The sequence below is a fragment of the Falco rusticolus genome, chromosome 9 (assembly GCF_015220075.1).
Source record: "Falco rusticolus isolate bFalRus1 chromosome 9, bFalRus1.pri, whole genome shotgun sequence".
NCBI classification, from domain to species: domain Eukaryota; kingdom Metazoa; phylum Chordata; class Aves; order Falconiformes; family Falconidae; genus Falco; species Falco rusticolus.
This window is the reverse complement of record NC_051195.1, coordinates 2,864,554-2,885,945: the sequence shown is the minus strand read 5'-3', so window position 1 is coordinate 2,885,945 and position 21,392 is coordinate 2,864,554. Positions and strand designations below refer to the sequence as shown.

The 21,392-nt window shown below is 38.0% G+C and overlaps 1 protein-coding gene across 4 annotated transcripts in view; it reads left to right on the top strand.

Moving 5' to 3' along the window:
- Positions 1-12,661, top strand: part of PTPRE (protein tyrosine phosphatase receptor type E) — a 108,969-nt gene extending 96,308 nt beyond the window's left edge. For all 4 annotated transcript variants that reach the window (XM_037399851.1, XM_037399853.1, XM_037399854.1 and 1 more), the window contains 5 exons: positions 36-170; positions 951-1,076; positions 2,826-2,986; positions 7,841-7,976; positions 9,467-12,661. In XM_037399851.1, coding sequence (XP_037255748.1) covers positions 36-170; positions 951-1,076; positions 2,826-2,986; positions 7,841-7,976; positions 9,467-9,541 — 633 coding nt within the window. In that variant the 3' untranslated portion in view covers positions 9,542-12,661. The remainder of the gene's footprint in view (positions 1-35; positions 171-950; positions 1,077-2,825; positions 2,987-7,840; positions 7,977-9,466) is intronic.
- The last annotated feature ends 8,731 nt before the right edge of the window (positions 12,662-21,392 follow it).

Genomic DNA, 21,392 nt, shown 5'->3' with positions numbered 1-21,392 from the left:
TCACGACACAAGCAGATCGCGGTCTTTCTCCGCAGGGCTATCGCCAGAAGGATTACTTCATTGCCACCCAGGGACCGCTTCCACACACGGTGGAGGATTTCTGGCGGATGGTGTGGGAGTGGAAGTGCCACACCATCGTTATGCTCACAGAAGTTCAGGAGAGGGAGCAGGTATGCATCCTGCAGCTGCCAGCTCCAGAGCAAAGCAGTTGCTGTGAACAGCTATAAAATATGAGCATTGATATTAGATGAACTATTTGTTGCCTACAAACTCTAGCGATACGAGATTTTTTTTTATTTTTTTTTTTTTTTTTGCCTCTACTAAAATGGGCAAATGCTTCACTATTTGGTGTGGGCCAATGTTGCTGCTTTTTCTTGAATTGTCAGAAAACCCACCAAAGCTTCAGAAAACTATGATTTGTGAAAGGTCCCAGTTCACATTAATGGGGGGGCCTGACATGGAATAGCAGTTTGGGATTTGGGAGCAGCTGGACAAAGTTTTTGTGAGAAATTCTCTTCTGGTTCTGCCAGCACAAGCTCCAGTGGCTTATTCCGAATCTCTCCTAATACATCATTAGTTAATGGGGTCCTATGTACCTCTGTGTGCTGCAGGTTGAAGATTCAGGGTTCAGCGCTGCAACAGGGTGTTTTACTGCTGTGAAATGTTTTTCACTGTTGGTTTTGGGAGGCTTTTTTAACAACATCGCATTGCTTCCTGGAGTCGCCTTTTTTATTCTAATCTGTTTTAAAGCTGTACTTTCCATATGATTCTTGTAATGGTCTACATTACAGAACTATTTTATTACTGTATCCTTGGTTATTAGCCTTTTCATTACAAACTGTTCAGAACACATTATGTTGTACATCACCTCCTATATCAGAGATTCATGACAACGTAGATAACTGGAAAAAAATTCAAGGAACATCTACAATTCTCTCTCAATTTTCCAGGAAAAATGCTGCCAGTACTGGCCATCAGAGGGCTCTGTAACTCACGGAGAAATAACCGTAGAAATAAAGAATGACAGTCTGATAGATGCCATAAGTATAAGGGACTTCGTAGTTACGTACAATCAGGTAATGGGGGTTTTTTTGCACTTGAAGGTATTTACCAATATGATTATGTAACTCCAATTCTGGGATTTCTGTCTAAAAATATATGTGGTTAATCAACATCCGACACTGTACCAGTCCAGAGGAAGCTTGTATGAAACATTTTTGCTTAAAGCACTTTGAAAATTCTGGTCAGTAAAACATGTTTTTTACTTAAATTTGCTTAAATTTGATCAAATTGGGGTGTGGGTTTTATTTTTTGAGTTTTTTTACTCCCCAGTGTTTTGTTCTTGCTGTTATTGCAGTATTTTCTACCATCTCCCATATATCCATAAAAGAAAATTTGATTCAAGATTTTTAAATCCTACACAGCATTTTACAGCACATGCACTTGCCTCTGCCTACCGGCTCTTCGTTTATGTTTCTCTACTACAGGGCATGATCTGCTCAAACCTTTTTTTGATGTTTTGAGCATGCATCTCCTCACTCACTGCATCACTTCCCTAGGATCTGATTTGCACTGCCGTTTGGTTTTTTTTTTTTTGGGGGGGGGGGGGGAGAAAAAGTAAAAGAAAAAGATTACTTGCATTTGAGAATGTCATTCATGTAACTACTTAATGCACCACGTACAATTTAAGTACATGTAAAGCAAAAGGACTTTAAAGTACTCTTATTTCCTTACGAAGGAGGGCGGTGGATTAGGCGTGGGTACACACTGTCCTTTGTTAAAGCACAGAGTCCTTGTCAATATGTGTCACATTGGGAAGTATTTTTGGAAAGTATTTAAAACTCAAGTAACAGCATTTTAGATAATATCCCAGCAGCAATGTGTTTGCACTACAGTCCTGCATTGTTAGAAACGTCTTCTGCTGCAGATGTAAGAAATTTGGGTAACTTTAGTATTGTGCCTGAGTTCAGCTAGAGTACATCAGTGACACTTGAAGTAATATTATGTTGAAAGTTCTCCTGAAGAGTTGGGAGGAAGAGGGACTGACCAAGCCTTTTTCTTCATAATGGTGACATCTTCCAGGATTCCAGTACAAAAAAGTCCTGATACTTCCCACCAAATTCATACATCAGATGTCCCATGTGGTGGACATCTTGAAAGCACCTAGCATCAGCAGAGACGTCATGTTTTCAGCTGGCTGTGACCTGCAAGATTTGATGATATATAGTAAAATTGCCAGACTATTAACGTTGCATCCATACGATGTTATAATGCCGTCATGGGAAGTAGCAAACAAAAATTTCAGGGTAGTTAAAAGAGCCTTTGTGCGTCCAAACCTGTCTAGAGCTAACTGCATAAGCATGGTATATTAATACCTATTTGAACTTTTAGCATTTTTTTAAATCAGCAAGCATAAAGGCAAAGCAAATAATTGTTAAGTTTCCAAGTAGCAGGTAGTGTACAATGAAGAGTGCATTTCATGAACTGGGTTGTTTCAGTGCCACTTTGGATTTGGCCTGTGCATGATGAAAGCTCTCAAACATTGGTACTCAGGATGAATAAACTTTTAAGTGTCTCCTTAGTACTACCCAGATGAAACAGCTGTGCAAATCAAAAGGAAAATTATAGGGGTAAATTATCAGCATAGTAGATGGAGAATTTAGAAACAGAACTATCAGGTTTGCATCACCAATATATTACGGAGCAGGTTGCAAATAGCCCCCTCTACGATAGCAGTGCAATATTTATGCTACAAATGTTTCAGGTAAGTATGTTTTCCATTTTGGAGTAACAACTGGATAAATCTGGTGTTCTCCTGTGCGCAGGGTAACCAGGAGAAGCAAAGCAGGCTCGTTCGGCAGTTCCATTTCCACGGGTGGCCAGAAATCGGGATTCCTGCAGAAGGAAAAGGGATGATTGACCTGATTGCGGCTGTCCAAAAGCAGCAGCAGCAAACAGGCAATCACCCAATTACTGTGCACTGCAGGTAAGAGTTGCCTCTTCCCACTGTTAGCTAAGGAGCTGGCTTGCTTTTTATCCAGGCCAGTTGTTTTTACAGCAGTTTTTCTTCATGAGGGAGTAAACAGTGTCCTTTTAAAAAAATAGTAATTAAGAAATGCAAGAAAAAGATAGAAAAAAAAATAGTATTACATAAAGGAATTCTTACTCATCTTTTGCTAAATTAGCAAAATGGATACTTTAATGGCTGGGCGTAAATCAATGCATTACTAACTTGGAGTGTTGTACTCTTGCACCCGAGTTTTGCTAAATGCTCTGATTAGGAAAGTAAAGCTGTAGGTTTATTATAGTGATGTGCAATACACCCCACCAATACAGTGCTTGAATGTTTGATCAAAATCAAAATGATGTTGCTTTTTACAAGCTATCAGGAAAATAAAATATATCCCTAATCTAAACTGAAGGCAAAACATAGTCCTGTTGAAAGCATGGAGAAAACAGTATTTACATTGATGATAAGAGGTAGCTTGTATGACTTGATACATGTCAAGAGTATGACTTGATACATGATAGCTAGAAAATATTCTCCTGTGCTAGGTTTACACTTTGTGGTTTTTTGGTTGGTTTTGGTTCTTTTTTTCTGAATTTTAAATTTTTATTGCAGCATCTTTTTTTGTCTCCTTTATCTTTTTTTCATCTCCTTTTTTTTTTTTTTTTTTTTTAAAGGTGTACATTGGGCTTTTCCTCTGTTTTTTCAAATTATATTTTTCAGAGGGTAGGATTTTTAATCAGTCTTTTGAATTTGTCTTTTTCTGTACTACATCTACTGGTTTAAAAAAAAATAAAAAGCAGTAGTAAAACTAGTATTCTGCCTTTTCTTAATTCAGAAATCATATGTTGCTTTTAAAATATTTTCAATGTGATAATTGAATAAAGCTTTTTCTGTTTTGTGGTCAGTATGAAATCCAGCTCACAGTACACAGGGATGGGGTCAGTAGGGTTTCAGAGCCCCCAGAAGAGAAGTTCCTATGCTTTGTTTTGTTATTTTTTTTAAGAAGGTATTAACTGAAGCAGTGACTCTTTGACATGAACCCGTTTTCTGCCATGAGCTGCTTGGAGCTGCTCTGGGAGATGCGCTGACTGACTCCAGCTGCTCTTACCCAGCATGAGGGTTCTCCAAGGCCACATCCCTCCGTACCATGTTCGTGTAAGACCTCGTGCAGTAGAGTCTCTCTTGCGGCTGAAGCTCGCAGGCTCAACCACAACATAAAAAGCAATCATTGTTTTGTCTCTGATTGCCTGGAAAATAGATTATTTAATTCATTCTAATTAGTGGCCTTCTAAATCTTTTCCACTTGGGCATGCTGTACAAGATAAACAGGTTTTGCTGGACCATTGGTCATCTTCCACTAATATGTGAAGTTCCTGGCATATTTATACCTAAAAACATCTGTTATATGACTTGTGATATTTTCTCTACGTGTCTGTGATCCCACTACTGAGAAACGCCTGGCACCTACTCTGTGATAGAAGCCCCTTGTGACTACTCACGAATAAGCTTCTCCAACCTTTTGTCAGTGAGCTAGACCATACCATGCTGCTTCTGGATTTTGCCTGCATTTCTGAGAATACCCATTGGATTTTGAATGAGTTATTGATTGTTTTTTCTTCAGAAAAAAACCCCCAACCAACCCTGTATTGATTTATGTGACACCCAAATCATTCTTGTAGCATTATCTATAGGGAAGTAGGCTCACTGACCATTTGGAAGTATTTTGGTAGAAGAACCTGTCTGCTTGTTACTAGAGTTAGGAATAGGCATATCACAGCTGTTCTCCACAGTGTACACCAACTTTTAGTTTGCTCGGATCTGAGCTTCAGAGGCGCTGTCTGTCTGGTTTGTGTTTGGCTGTCTGCAGCGTCACCTGAGTCTTCATGCACTGTTGAAGGGAATTGATCCTGGGAGCTTGAGCCAGGACTTGGAGTTGTTGCTGGTTTGGGAGATGATCTTGTACCGACCCTTATCCATTGCTAAAACTTTCTCCTCCTTGCTTTGGAAGTGTTTTGCTTTCTGCTGTTTTCATATTTACCCTAGGGGCCTGCAGGTTCCCCCACCCCATGGTGGCTGCACTCGACGGTGATGATGACATTTTGTTTTCAATTCTGCCAATCAACAAATTTTAACAGCTCCTTCTTTTGAAACGCTAGGGAGTTCACATTCTGAACGATGCTTAAAGTCAGTAAAATATCAAGGAATTCTAGCTAGTAAAATAAGAGATAAAAACTCGCCTGTTTGATGTGCACAGATCAGATACTTAAGAACTATCCAGAGTATATTTTGCTTCTACTTTTTCAAGCTTTTAGACCTGTAGCCTGTCTGAAGCCTTTGCTTAATCATTTGGCATGCATTTTTCCTAGATTTTTTTTAAAATCTACTGCAATCATTTTAAAATGGATTAAACAAGAAAATAAAACCCAAACCACACAATGTATTCTAGGATTTTTAATGCTGAGAATTCTCTCCTGACCCTACTTGGACAGCCTGTACATCACAGCTTTCAAGTTACTTGAACTTCTCCGTGAAATCATACTTGAGTCTTCAAATATAAATGAATGTAACTTTATGAATAAGTAAACACATTTTAATTCTAAGACTGTGTTTACATGAACTTGTGAAAAGTTCTGTTCATTTTTTCCAGCTAAGAACAGTTGAAGGAGCTGCTAAAAAAGATAAATCTTAAGTACAACCAAGACAGAACCCTAAACAGTTTGGAATGGTTTTGCTAGCCGAGTTGCCAACAGGATTGAAAGCCATTCTCTTCCCGTGAGTGTCTGCAGCTGTCTGCTGTTTAGTTCATGGCTGCCTACACTGTTTCTCTCTTCCCCATCTCCTCCTTTCAGTGCTCTAATGAACGATGCGAGGCTGCTGTGTTTTTAGACATCCCTTCCTTCAGTCTCTTGCCCAGTCTTTGCTCATTCTGCCTGTCCCTTGCTTTTGAACTTTCTGTCTCAAGAAATGAAGTTTGAGTCAAATTTAGAAGTTACCTTTCTTAGTTTTTTTGCTTCAAGGGAATTGCAGAAAGAGAAGCAAGTATGCAAACAGGAGCACTGCATTCCTGTGAGACAATACATATTTTCTCCCACATTTCAAATGCAGTTTAGTTTTCTGTACACCCATACTAAAAATTCTTAAATTCATTTAAAAAGCCCAACATGATTTAAAAAAAAAAAAAAAAAAAAAAAGCCGGGCTGTATGGGCTTTAAGGATTTGCTAAAAGCATGTTTTTGGAAGAAAAGGAGAGTGACCCCTAGCAGAAGGAGTATTAAAAATGGAGTGCAAAGCAATGCATAGCCACCTCTTCTAGGCATAAATGAGTAAGCAGCACGTGTGATGACGTGTGTTTACTTTATGTTCCTGTCCTTATCTTTGGATAGTTGTAGACCTATTCTGAAATGCATCACTTACTGGTTACACAGATGGCTACTGGCGATTAGCTAATTATAAATAAATCTGAACCCTTTTAGATTTTGTATTTGTTCTTAATCTGATACAAGTAATTGTCTAAAGGGAATAACACATCTAATACATTATACCTGATCATTTTTCTTCCAAGACTTTTAATGTATCCAGCTGAGGATACACACATTTGCACTTAATCTTTTCATAAGGCTTATGCTTATCAGATTTTTTTGGTATTTGATAGAAATAAGGTAGAAGCAATGACATGTGTTTACACTCCACCCATTTATGGTTAAAACACATGAAAATTTTAAATGTAATAAATGTTGTGTTGATCCTTATTCAGGAATCCAGTGAACCTTCTATTTCATCTTACCACTGATTGTCGCTTTCCCAATCCCATCCTGGTTTTAGTAACTATTCCCTCTCAAAGCTGTTGGCCTTCCAGTGCACAGCCACTGTTTTGTTGGTGTCAAATCATCCCTAATTAGTGTGATTAGGAGAGAGAAAGAAATCTTTTTAATGTTATTTTCCCCTAGAGTTAGGCATAATACATCAGGTAATGATTACTGAATTATATTTGGGTGCCACAGAATTGTGATCTGAAAGATATATAAGGATATAAAAGGACAAAAATACCCTCGGTCAAACATACTGAAACAGAAGAAACTGCAGTTACTGTGGTGTACATGAGGTTGCTTATTGTAGTCAAGACAGAGGCAGAACAGGTGATTTTTAGTTTCTTTTGTGTACTATAGCCGCATATGTAACCTTGCTTTAGTTTGTCCTTGTATTAATACATCTGTTTAAGAAATGGCTTAAATCCTAACATTCATTAAAGTAATAAGAGTTGGATAGGACACTTTCAATCAAATTGCTTTGGAGTAAGAATAATAATGATAATAATGCTTTCATATCTGTCTGCCATGCAGAAGTATAAATTGCAACCTAACAGAAAAATGTGGGTTTGATCACACAGTGCTTCCTTGCATTATAACCAAGTTTTTCACCTGAAAATCTAAAGGTCATGTTCTCCCCCATCAAGAATAAAACAAAAAACAGAGCATGGGAGCCCTGAAAATTGTCTTTGTTGAAGATGAATGCGGATTTGAGTAAGCAGCTTTGCCAGCTCACTATTTGAGTCTCAGACTTTGACTAAGGGTGTCCGTGTGCTGCCACAGCCAGCTCGGGATCTCCCACCTTCGTACAGAAGCTGTCAGTAACGAGCCTTTATGGGTTCCGGCCTGGCTCAGAGTTAATTTCCATTAATTCTCTCTCCCTCTTAGCATAGCTGTGGTGACAAAATAAGCACACAAAAAAATGACTAGAAGTTGGCTAATAGTAATATTTAGCTCTTCTACGTCACTTTTTTTTTTTCATTTTTATATTACTGTATGTCAAGTAAATGTGTTTATGTTGCAGTGCTGGCGCTGGAAGAACAGGTACATTCATAGCACTCAGCAATATTCTGGAACGAGTGAAGGCTGAAGGGCTCTTAGATGTATTTCAAGCTGTGAAGAGCTTAAGACTGCAAAGGCCACATATGGTGCAAACACTGGTATGATATTTAGCAATCCAGATCTTTGTCAAAGGATGTATGTTTGTAAATATTCTTGTGGGAGGAGAACAAAGGATTTTCTTGCAGGTTGAAATAAATAATGTATGATGGCTGTGTATGTACAAGGTATTATCAGAAATCTGTATTTTTACAGATTTTTTTTTTATAGCATTTCTAAAAATATAATTTGGCTCAACATTCTGTGTCTTGCAGCAGCTGGAGACAGTCAAACCAAAATCTTTTGAATGTTGCAGGTGACAAAACATATGAAGTAAATGCCTTTTAACCCCATGTATCAGTTGTTCCTCCTTACCTTTAAAATGTGTGAGCTTACATTGGCTTGAGGTTGGTCACTTAAAGGGAGAAGTATCTTTGACTTCTTTACAGTAATCTACAAGTACTATGTGAAGTTGTGTCCAGACACTTTCCCCTATTGAATAAACATCTAAAAGTTGGGGGGGTTTTAGGCTTATATTTTTGGAAAATATATAAAAATGCCGGTATTTTGTATTTTGATAGCAGCTTCCAATCAGTAATTTGAAACTGCTTTAGAAACAATAATCTCAAAACACCTTTTTCAGGTAGATGTGTTCTCCATATTACAGGTAGGAAGAAAGGGGCTAAGGAAGTAGAATTGGATTATCTGTAGTCATGCTGAGACAGGGATGAAATATTTCTTTTGGGGTTCTGGCTCCGTGATTTAATAATGTTAGTTGAGGGTGTAATTGCCCCAGACATTCCCAGCTGAGCCTGCAGAAAGGTTTCTGCTAAGCTCTGCTTTCCAGCATGAGTGAATTCAGATGCCAGTTCTGTTCTGTTCCAGGTTTTGTAATCCAGCAAATCATGTTGAAGGCATATCAGTATGCCAGGAAGATCAGGATGCATCCTGTCTTTAGGATGCAGAGGACTGGCCCGGCAGGCTAACATATAGGCAGTGGCTAAATAGACAGCCTTTGCAAGGGGAACTCTGTTTCAGAAAAATAAACGTAGGGCTTTTTTAATGATCTATGCATTTCATGTTAATTTGTCAGAAGTTACATTGTCGCTTGGTTTCTGCTGTAAAGCTCAGAAGATGAAGCCCAAAGCTGAAGAGCCAGGCTTCCTGGGGAATGCACAGGAGGAGTGACCTGCTTTAGTGTGAGCCGGGCAGCAGCCAGGCACAGTGAGCTGCTTCATTTAAATGAGAAGACAGGTCTAATAATTGGTTCAGTTTAAGAACTATCACCTAGAAAGATTGAAGAAATCATTTTAACTGAAAAGCAGCAGTCTGCCTGTATCGGACAAAAGAGCGAGGTACCATTGCTTTTTTTAAAAAAAAAATAAATACGTAAGTAGAAATCAGAACAGAACGGTCCTCAGCTACTGGTCCAAGTAACGGTCCAAGGTAGAACGTGTTACGTTTATCACTAGGATTTGCATAAGAATGATTTTTTTTTCCAGTGTTAATTGTATGATGCAACCAAAGCACTTTTTTTATTATTGTTTTTCAGGAACAGTATGAATTCTGCTACAGAGTGGTACAAGATTTCATTGACATATTTTCTGATTATGCTAATTTCAAATGAAAATTCCTGCCTTATTTTTTAATTTGTCTGTATAAATAGTTGTATATTCTGTTAATTTATTCCATGTCATTTTGATTGACTGTACTGTAAATATGACCTTGTGTTTGCTCTAAAAGTTGTATTTGCTGTATAAAGTTATTTGTTAAATATAAATACCTTCTAAAGCAAAGTATAATGTTCATATACAGTATATCACTATAAAATGGTATAGAAATCTTTATTCTAAATAACATTAAATTAATTCTTGAGGGGTTATTTCTTTGAATTTTTCCACTTATAAATACTTATCGATAACGTTATCTCCCAGTTCTTGAACCTTTACACAGGTGATTTACATTTCATACTAAAAAAGTGAATTGTGGTACATATGTTTAAACATGTTTTGACCATAAACCTTTCTTTGTGATTAAAATGGATGTTTATTTGGGGACGCATTCTGATAACCTGCTTATGCTAGTAATTTGTTTCACAAAGGGTCTCATTGGAGGCAAACAGACTGTTCTAGTGAAGTGCTATTAATGATAAAGGTATCAGAATATGGCCTTTCATCTGTAATACTGTACAGTCCAACTGAAAAAATAGAACTGCTCTTAAAGTCTGTTTTTAAGAACCTCCAGGTTGATGGCAGTTCTATTTTGAGTCTTACTGTCAATAAGATTATCATCAGTAAAAATAGAGATTTAAATTTTTTATTTAATAGAACTTTCAAAGTCCATTTATTTTGTTTTCCTAAATATTACACCAGCTTAGATCAATTTAGAAAGACAATAATGTGAGTTTACCACTATTTTGAGAATATTTTGCATATCAGAAGAATATATTTTGCAGCACCTGAACTTGTCTACTTGAAGAGGCTTTATAGCCATTGTCAGAAATGGATTTAAAGCTTCTCTACATAAAACTGCATAATTTCCCACTTCTTTAAGGAAAATCAAGAGATGAACTCTTATTCTTTGATTTGACTTAATAGAATAATTAACAGTGGTTGCTAAAATCGTGAAAAAACATTTTACTAACAGTGTAATGCTAGCAACTTCAAGTGTTGTAGCAAAAAGCTCCTCTACATTCTTACCCTCACATATATATTATCAAAAAAGGAATACTTCCTTTATCCAGAAGGGGTATATGATCATGTATATAGATATATTTTTAATGAAAGTACTACTGATAATATAATTGGTGAAATAAAGTTTAAAAGTCTTATCGTAGCCCTGCCCACGGTATGCTTGTGGGTTGTAGGTTAGAAATTCCAAAAATCACAGGGCATCCGAATGTTGAATAATTAAAAAGTATATGTTTTTCACTCTTTAAAATGCATATATGAATTAATGAGCACAAAATATGCGAATATGTACTTTACATAACTAATATGCAATAGTTCTGTCTTGTCCAGTTGGTTGGTTTTTTTGCAATGCAAACATAAAAGCCTTATTTAAAATAAGCAGCTTACATCGATCATTTCACTATTGTTCTTGCACTATTTTATCGCATGACCATTTTTCATTTCTGATAACAAATAGCATTACACTTTGTAACAATGCAAGGAAATGGGAAGGTGTTCACACCTCTCATTTTGTACTGGATGGAAAAGGTGTGGTTCAGAAATTTCTAGGCACGCTGTTCTGAACACTGCCATTTACTGCTTCTTGTCTTCCCGTCAATGCACTTCTGTATTTATTTGTACAGTAAATTATGCACTTAAAAAAGATTGTTTAAAGACTAAACCTTTGTTGTGAGTTGCTATGAGAAGATGCACTCAAGCCAAGAAAGTGTTGAGTAACAAAACGGAATGCTAAGTAAGTTTACATTACTACTGCATGCCGAAATTTTACGTAATTTTAAAAAGCCATCAAATAAATTCAGTATGGAAACCAATACAGTGGGGTTTTCAGTATGATCATTGGTAGCACAGGGAGACTCAGAGAGGTTAAATGATGATAGAAAGTAATGCAAAGGAATTTCCACCGTTTTCCAAAGAAGTGTATTTTCTGGTCGCATTAGATTCCAATGTCAGGTTCTTTCCGAACATTTAGTTTAAATTTGAAAAATAATTTGTCTGTTTGGGTCCTTTAATAAAAGTTTGGATTAAGAGTTGCTTCATCAAGCAAACTTCATGACGCAGCAGCAATGTGGCGCGCTGTTAGTGGGGACCTGTGCCTCCCCACCCCTGCAGGGGTTTACTGCAGCGGGGCACAGGCAGCTCTGTCCTTACAGCAAGTAGTAGGATGGAGTTAAGCTGAAACATCAAATACTCAGTGGGTACTCAGATTTGAGTTGCTAACTCTATTAAGATATCTAGGAGGAAACAAATACCTAGAATATATTTCAGAAGTCACAAATGTAGCTACTCAATGACTTTGTTTAATTTGAAAAGCTTGCTTTGCAGTTCTTGTCTTTAGTCAATAGACTGCTTATCACAGCAGCCTAGTAACTGGGGAGCTGTATTTCGATATAATATATATGACCTTTCTTTTAAATTTTCCTCTGTTGCATGGAATTACTTTAAAATGCCAAATAGTTGATTAGAAGTTGTACATTCTGATCTGTTTGTGGTTTTGGTCACTATGTGACTTGACTGTCTGTTTTCATGTGTTAAGACAGGTTCCAGTTCACCTAAGCATTTGAGCGTTCGCTTTATGACATCTCTATTCCACAAAACATTTAAGTACCATAGGTTCTTTGTTCCTGAAGCAATCCCTTAAGTGCTTTGCTGAATTGGGCCTTAACGAAGAATGCATACTGTAATTACCAGTGTTTTTTAGGGTATTTTTACGTATCAGTTTTTTAAACTTTTAAAATGAGCCTGATCACCCGTGTATTTTGAAATGTTTTCCTTTCCCTAGTACCATTTTTAATGTAAAGTTATGGAAACTTTTCTGTATAACCACATTGTATTTAATTTGTCAAATCTTTATAATATATGTATGTATTATACAGTTTCAGCTATTATTATTTTATTTTATTACATTTATAATTTGATCTTGCTGTGTTTTTAATGCCAGTGAATGTTGCTGAATTATTTGTATATGCAAATTGCAAGATCTAATACATTCTGATGCAAGAACAAAGCTTCGTTTTTATTCTCAAACTGTATTACTTTCTTTAAATCTTTTAATTTCATTCCTGTACTGTGTGTTCATTTAAATTAAGTATTCTAAAAGAGTTGAAATCCATTATCTAGATAAATAATTTTTCGGTACTTATCTGCAGCTATTTGGAAGGAATATTCAGACTGATGTCAGAACTGAAGCATTGTGCATATAAAGTGCATATAAACTCACGATAGCAGTTGGAAGGCCAGGTCTTCCCAAACTGTGTTAATAAGTAAGACCTGACCGTATGGAGCTTTGACATGACTAGCCCCATCGCGGCCTTCCCTTTTGAGTGCAAATGTGACGATTCAAGGCCTGCCCCTGCAGTATCTGCGTGACTGTCGTTCCTCTGGGAACTTGGTGCAGCACCAAGCGCGGTGGCTCTTTGGTTGAGCCCTTCTAGCCCGTCCTCCCAGCGAGGCGGCAGAGCTGCGGGAAGCTGCGAGTTTTGCTCCCTTCGAGAGAGGTGGGGAGGAGCGGGGGGCACCAGCGTCATTTTGCATTGCAGGCTGCTCCATGGGATGGGAGCTGTGCCCATGGCAGGGGGTTGGAACTAGGATGACCTTAAAGGTCCCTTCCAACTCTGGCCACTCTGTGGTTCTGTGTAGGAGCAGGTTTCGGTCTGTGGGGGAGATGGGATTTCACCTTAATGGGGAGGTTAGTGATGGGGGGAGCTCACTCACAGCACACAAAATCTTTCAGTTCTTTTATCTGTAAGTTTTAATAATATTGTGGTACACTACTGTGGTATCATACCACGATAAAAATAGTAGCTTAACTTTCAACTATACGTCACCCATCGTTAACTGAAACCCACTCTACTTAACAGCAGTTTCTTCGTTAATTTCAACAGGCTTGATATCAGACTTCGTGCCAAAAATAATCAAGATGGCCTGCTGTTGTAACAAGTGCTAGGGTAGATTTATGTGAACTGGGAGTAACTGCGCTAAAAGGTTACAAACCTGATGTCAAGCTACTATCACTGAGATTTGAAAAGATTGAATGTCATTTGCCAAGTTATCGTTCAATGAAGCAATATTTCTGTTTTGCCTCTTTAGGCCTGTTTCATCGGGTACACCAGACACCTAACATTTGGGAAGTACTCTCAAATTAATGACAATTTTCTGATTATTTTTTCCCAAGCATGTTTGGAAGAACTTTTAGATTATGCATTGTTCTTGTGTGCTGTTCCAACATTTAAGTCCTTGCGTTTGGTAATCGTGCTGCTTTCAACACAAACTGAACCATCCAGGAATAACTGGAACAACATGTTTGCCAGTAGTAACTTCAGTATTGCTTTCTAAATAGTAAGCGCATGCATCCTGAAGAGATGTCTCTGCTTCATCGGAAAGATGGATTTACTGATCAATAATTTGCCTGCAGAGTTTTAAATACAGGGATACACGACACTGAAATGTTGAGCCTTTAGGAAATTAGCGTTCAGGGAAATATTACTGTTTCTTACTGTGACACTAAATAGTACCAAGTTAAGAGTAATATTTTTCATTACATGCAAAAGCTACTAATAAGCTGTTGGAGTATTTTGTGTGATTGGATTGTATACTTCTTAGCAGGTATCAAGATGCACAGCTTGTGAGCCCACTGAAAGTTAACTGTGTGTGAGACCAGACAGATGCCTTTGTGTCGTTTCAGAAAATAGAAGCATCTGAAGTATTAATCATGTATTAATTAATCATTGGTTAATTTAAATTATTATGGACAATCATAATTATTGATTACTACAGATCTGCATGATTTCTAGTGTCATAAGGTCTGTTTAGCAGTAGTCGCCACTTTTAGATTATTCAAGCTAAACTATGAGACGGAGTGACTTTCTTCCTGTGTTCACCTTAGTGCACTTCTGTAGGTCTGTTTCTGTATTAAAGATCTACAGTGAAAAGCATCTTTGTTAACATACAGCCAGGTATGGTGGTTTGTTTAACAAGAAATCCAAAGCTGTAGAAAGGACTTGGGATAGCTTGGTCCTCACCTCCTTAGAGCAGCTAAAATATGGCTGTTTAGATACTGTATTGATGACAAAGTTCTCATATTTGCCTCTGATATTTCATAAAAGAGATTTCAGTGAGGTGACAGCGTAAGATCCAATGTGTGGAAGTTTTTCTCACAACAAATGCCCTCTGTTCTCTACTATGTCCCACTTTAATGACGAATCTGTAACAGCAGGTGGATCGTAAGACTTCACTAGAATACAAAAATAATAAAACTATACAGAAGGTATGAAGCCTGTATCTTTTGTGATCTTGCTTATATATACAGTTCTATTTAATTACATGTCAGAACTAAATGTTATCATTGTGCACTTCTCCAGAGTTTAATTTTTCTTGGCTCACCTGATGAGAATGTGCACAGGTTTTTTTACAAGGACATACTATAAAGACCTTGTGCTGCTTTATCAAGTTTTTATGCATTTTACACCTTGTGATGCTGAAGATTATGTTTTTAGAAACTCAGCTTTTAGAAAAAACACACTTTCATTGTGAACTGTTCATGAAATATATTTATTTTTATAGGTTATTTAAACAATATAAACTAAGCAATATCAGAGACATGTTTGTTCTGTATAGGGCATATATGTCAAGTCTAAGCTATGCTTTCCTTAATACAGAAATTGTTCAATGCATCTGAGAATTTTTCAGGCAATTGAACTTCACTGTGGATGTTCTCCATCTTAGGTATTAAAGGATTATGTTGTAATTTAGATAGTTCCATAAGAGCTTTCTTATAATGACTTTTATACGTTTTCTGTGCTACTTCGCACAGAGTAGGAGAATTAATAAATTATTAATCAAATTGAGACTTTGCCAGGGAAGTTCTTTTCACAAGTAATCATATTTTTTTTTCACCTGTTCCCATTGCATTAAAAACTGTTCCAGCATTTTCCTGAATGTCACACTCCCAAGTATTTTTAAACATTGAACAAAAGATCTGTCATGACTTCATGGCAGTTGGGTAGACACAAAGAAAGCAAAACTGTACCAGTCTGGAAGAGCCTGAGAAAGAATTATTTAGCACACTTGCAGTTGTATCAGATTATGAAGCTCAGTTTGTGCTCGTGGTGGCAGCGATACCAGCAGGCACGGTGCAGCAGAACAGTTCGAGTTTCAGCACAACAGGCAGCGAGTGAGCAGCCAGGGGTGTGTGTCTGTCCTGCTCATGGTCTCCGTGAGAGAAGACTAGGTTCTGCCTCCTTGGGGGCACCAGTATTGTTTTAGTCTCTGTGAAGACCTTTTAGTAGCGCCTGTAGTGATGGGCCAAGGGGGAATGGCCTTAAGCTGAGAGAGGGGAGATGCAGATGAGCTGTGAGGCAGAAATTGTTCCCCGTGAGGGCGGCGAGGCGCTGGCCCAGGCTGCCCAGAGCAGCTGTGGGTGCCCCATCCCTGGCAGTGCTCAAGGCCAGGCTGGATGGGGCTGGGAGCAGCCTGGGCTGGGGGGAGGGAGCCCTGCCCGGGGCACGGGGGTGGAATGAGATGATTGTTAAGGTCCCTTCCAACCCAAACCATCCTATGATTCTATGATTATTTTTTTCTTTCATGTTATTTTGCCTCAGAATTATATACTAGCATTTTCTAGTTGAGATTTTTATGGTAACCATGTGGTTGCCTATGGATCAAGTACAAGCTGTTTCCAAGGAGGCTGTGTGTGGAATAGCTTTCCTTCCCTCATGGAGTACAGCATGCTTAAGTAGATGTTGATGTAATTTGCTGAATACAGTGGAATCTCACCCCGGTCATAATAAAAAGGTGTACAAATCACCAACTCTTACCCAAATAGCAGATATGCAAAAGGACTGAAAGGGCAATGCAAAATCCATTTCATGGTTGCCTTTAGGATTACAAGCAATCTCTTGAAGTTAATGGCAAAATTTCCTGGAGTTTTGTTCCCAGATTAGAGGGTTTTCACTGTTTTAGTATCCAGAGTTGTCAATAATACATTTTTGTTAAGCAGTACACTTAGATATTACATGAGCAGTTCTGTAACTTTGTAATTTGCAAGTCTGTTGTAATAGACACAAAGACATGCCCGGTCCCAGGTATGAACTACAAAGTATTAATTTACATTTTAAAAATTATATATTTCACCATGACATTGTGTAGTTTGCTTTCCAGTCATCTTTCGTGGCTTTGAAGGCTTTATGTGAAAACAGCCTATTGGAAAGCTACTTTTCAAGATGAACTTTGATTTTGGAAACACAGAAATTTTTGTTTAAAAATATTAGGGCTTCACATCATATATGGAAGTTTGATCTTTTGCAGTTTTCCTTCTCTTAGTAGTTTGTCATGCTGGTTCTTTCAACATTTGAAAGAAAAATCTATTATTTCAAAGTGTTTATTAAATGTGAATAGAAGCCATTTTGGAAAACATATCCCATTTGTTCATAAACTCATGGAGATTCCTCACACATGAAATAATCCATCAAAATTAGCTTCTGTGTATGAATACAAGCATTAAGAAAATCTTAGGTGCAATAATGTGTCATTGTAATAAACCATTGTTTTAAGAGAAGTCTATTGCAAAACAATAAATGTTCAAATTAATCACACAATAACTTGCTGATCTCTAGACTTTGCTTTACGCTGTGTGAGTAGCCTGAAGTAGATATATTTTTTCAGTGCCCAACAAAAAATTTGTAAATTAAATCAAAATCGGAACTCATCTGTAATGACAGTGCAACTGAATTCATGCTAATCATGGCTACATTAACACTTTTTTTGTTGTAATTAGCCATGTAATCAATACTTACCAGCTATAATTCCATCTGAACTTTTTTAGTTTTGGCAATTCTAGAAGCAAGGCTTATCACTGTTTTGTTTGTGCCTCTTTTCCATTTCCCTGCTTCTGTCGTGTACATCTGCTGGGCAAATGACAGCTGCAGTCAGAGTGCGCTACTGTATTCAAAGGTAACTCTGTGTCCTAAAAATGGGGGCTGGGTAGTGGTGATGGCCTTTCACTAATACTGAAGTTTCTGCCTGAATTTACTGCCTTATTTACTTAACACCTATATACATTACAAAAGCATTAATCCAGTAAAACAACAACAACAACAACCACCCCCCCACCCCCCCCCCCAAACAAAAACTGGAACTTGTGCTTTCTTAGACTTCCAGTTAAAAAACTGCAGTAGTACAAATCTGTGAGAAATGAGCTTCATTCATTCAAGTGCTTCCAGATCAACCTGTTCAGAAATTAGAACAAATGGCCTTGTATAAGAGTCTTCATATGAGGAATTAAGATGCTGATTTTTGTAATTAATTCTCTTTATTTTGTTGTTGTTCTGCTCTTGGCCCAAGACTTCAGCCCCAGTATGCTTTAGTGATCAGGAGCCTTTCTGGGCCACCTTCTTGCACTAATAAGCCTGGTCATTAAGTCCTGAGAAAGATCACAGATCCATAAGGGTGGCTCTTAGTGAAATAGTGGTTTTCCTAATTACCTTTTAATTGGTTGAGTAAGTTAAAAATCTCTAAAAAACTGGCAAGGAGATTCAAGCACTGATTTAAAATAAAATACTTTTCAACACATTTTTGAAAGTTGACAGTTTTACTTCAACTTATGTAGCTGTAATTGTCAGCTTATACTACTAGTAAATTAAATAGAGATAAAAACTGACCTAACAGAAAATGTAACCTTTGAGAAAATGTCTTTTTTTTTTTGTTTGTTTCCACCTATAGATCTACGCTTGCAGATAATTGTATATATGCTATTTAAGAGAGCACTGCTGCTCTTGAAAAGAGATTTAAAGATTTAAAGGCATGCTTAAAACTTCTATTATCATTTGTGTTGTCCTGGAAGTGTTGCTGTGTTTGCAGAGACATATATCACAAAGGGTGTGACAGGATTCTGTGCGGTAAGTGCACTAATAAACCACTGTATATCATGCCAGAATATGCAATTATTGGCATACTGCAGATTTTTTTTTTTTTTTTTTAAATCACCAAAGCCCTTGTCAACATGACAATGCCATATAACGATAGCCGGAAAATTGCTTTTTTGCTGTCCAGCTCAGTTTGATCAGATGTGGGCTATGGGAGACTGTAATCAATTAGGCTTTCAAAGAGTTTTACTGGTATAAACTGTTTGTTTTAGAAGCATTGTTCAGGAAAACTGCACTTGTAAAGACCCCCAGGAAGGATCTAACTTTACTGTTTATTGGCAGTGATACCCAGTGGTGAGAATTCTAATTTTGTCTGAATGTTTTACATCTAAATACTAAAGATTTTCTAGTAGCATGAAGCTATCATGACAAGCTGAAGGTATAATAATAAGGTCATGACTTAATATGCTGAACTGAATTAAAACCCCATCAAAGCTCATAAAATAGACTTCAGAGTAATTTAACTCAAAGGAAAAAAAATTAAAAAGCTGCTTACATCTAGCTGTATCACATCTAAAGTACCCTAAAGTCATCATACCACATAAAATAATAGTATTTGAGGCAAACTAGATAATTACATAAAATAGTAGTAATATCAAAAGGTGTTTGGCTTTGTGAAATATCTGAATAGCAGAATTTTATCGCCTGAAGCACAAAATACTGGATGACCTTGTGAAAGGCCTGTCTCCCTTTGTGTCTCTTTCCCCCACGCATGCGTAGACCTTTAACTTGGAATTAAGGTCACCAGATTCCGTAACTCAGTGATGCATATTTATTATAGAAATGAAAAATGAGGCATCACTTGACAACCTGTCTAATTTCCGTTGGAGATCCCCCAGCTATCTGGGGCTGGGGTGGGAATGGGGAACTGTAGAAGTGTGACGTTGGGTAGAAAGAAATGAATTGAGCGAGTCTGTCTTTGCTGAAATTAGTTATGATAAATATCAGGTTTGCTTCATGAAGGAGTCTGGTAACGGAAATATTTTGGTTTTATATGACTTTGATATTATGGTGTGTATCAAAAATACTGTGGAAGCTGGAACCTACACTGCCCCTTCAGGATGTCAGGATGTTTTTCCAGTGGTCATCTTAAAAGATAAAAACTAGGTTCAAATGTTAGTTTCCAGTTTATGTTTGGTGGCTAGCAAATAGAACAGAAAAAATACCAGAAATTCAAACTTTATGTATGTTATGCAGGGTATATTTTGAATGTAATCTGTGAGAGGAAACTGTTCTTCCCCGCCCCCCCCCCCCCCCCCCCCCCAATTGTTTAGAATTTCTGGAAGTAATTTGGTTTTGTACCTCTTTTAAATTCCTTTTCTATTTACATCTCTGACAACAGAGGTTCATTTGGCTTAGATTTTTGTGGAACCACAGCCTGAAAATGGGGTTTCAGATGGTCCGAGGAGACATGCCAACAGTCTTGCTCCCTGACCCACCTCGGTACTGGCTGAGTATTGTCAGCAGAATCTTCACACGCTGTGTGGCAGATCTCTGTCCACTTGGGTTTTGAGCACTTTCCTATACTTTTTCACAGAGATGAAAACGGCACCTTCCAGTCTCTTTTCTAGAAGTCTAAAAGCTTTCGTGACTCCCTTGGACATCAAAAAGAATGCAAAACCCACACAAGTAGCTTGCTTTTAAAATGTAATATTGTGCATCGTGTAGAAGATGGTATTCCAGAGAATAAAATGCGTTGGTTGGGGCCTGTATTTTGTAATTCCAGACCACCGCTGCAAATATTCAAATCAGAGGAAGAATGGAATATAATGATGGAAGTTCCATAGTCTCAGCATAATCTGAATTTTTCTGCACAGATTTTTAAAAGCATTTTTTAAAGGTATCTTGTGTATTCTGGAGAGGGCTATGGTTAGAAAGCCTTTCTAGTCTGAAAAATGTTTATGTTCTGAAGTCATATTCAAAGAACTCCACTCCTTGGCTATTTTCAGATTAAGGCTTCTTCTCATTTTTGGTACCTGGAGATTATCACATTGATTAGAGATTAATTTTTAAGTTTATACAAACATAACAGCAATATCAAAAACATAAGCTTCATCAAGGGTAAGGATGGACACGATACTGGATTTATCTAGGAAAAGCTTGTTCTACCTTGTGTGACTGAACTAAAACTTGCCCATTTTTGGGGGGTTGTTTTTTTTTCTGTTGACAACCACAGGTCAGCAGTGTTCATCTTGATTCTTGTGATACAGGTTTTCATAGCTCTTAGGAATGGATTGCTATCAGGGAGTGGTGATGGGAACCACTTTTTGTAGATAAGTGAAGGTAATTAAATGGCTGATTGAAATGGATTTTTATTTTTTACTGCTGTTTTCTCCCTCCCATCCTTGCTCCCCACCCCAGCTCCTTTAAAGGTGGAGAGCACCTAAATTAAAACCTAATTTGTATAGTTAACACTATTTGAATTACGGAAAGACCAGAGCAGAAAGAAGATACAGATCCTTGAATTAGTTTAGCAAGCCTAAGTTAAGCGATATAAGCTGATTCTGGACGTTCCTGTGGGGTTTAAACAACACCAGCAGCTAAAAGGTGCGTAGCCGGGACCCGGCGGAGCCCCCCGCGAACTCCTTTCCCTCAGAGCGGCGCTGCGCGGCAATGACCGGCGGCGGGGCCGGGGGGCGCGCTGCCCGGGGGGGCCGGGGGCCGGGGGGCGCGCTGCCCGCCACCCTGAAGCGGGGAACGGCTGCAGGGCGGGGCCACACTCCTGCGTCTCCGTTTGAAAACAAACAGCACGGCGCCCCCCATTGGCTCCGCCGCTCGCTCACGTGACCTCCCTTCTTCCAATCGAGGGCTGCCGCGCGCCTTTTCGAAAATTGTTTCATGAGATCGGTTTGGCACTTTTTCTCCTTCC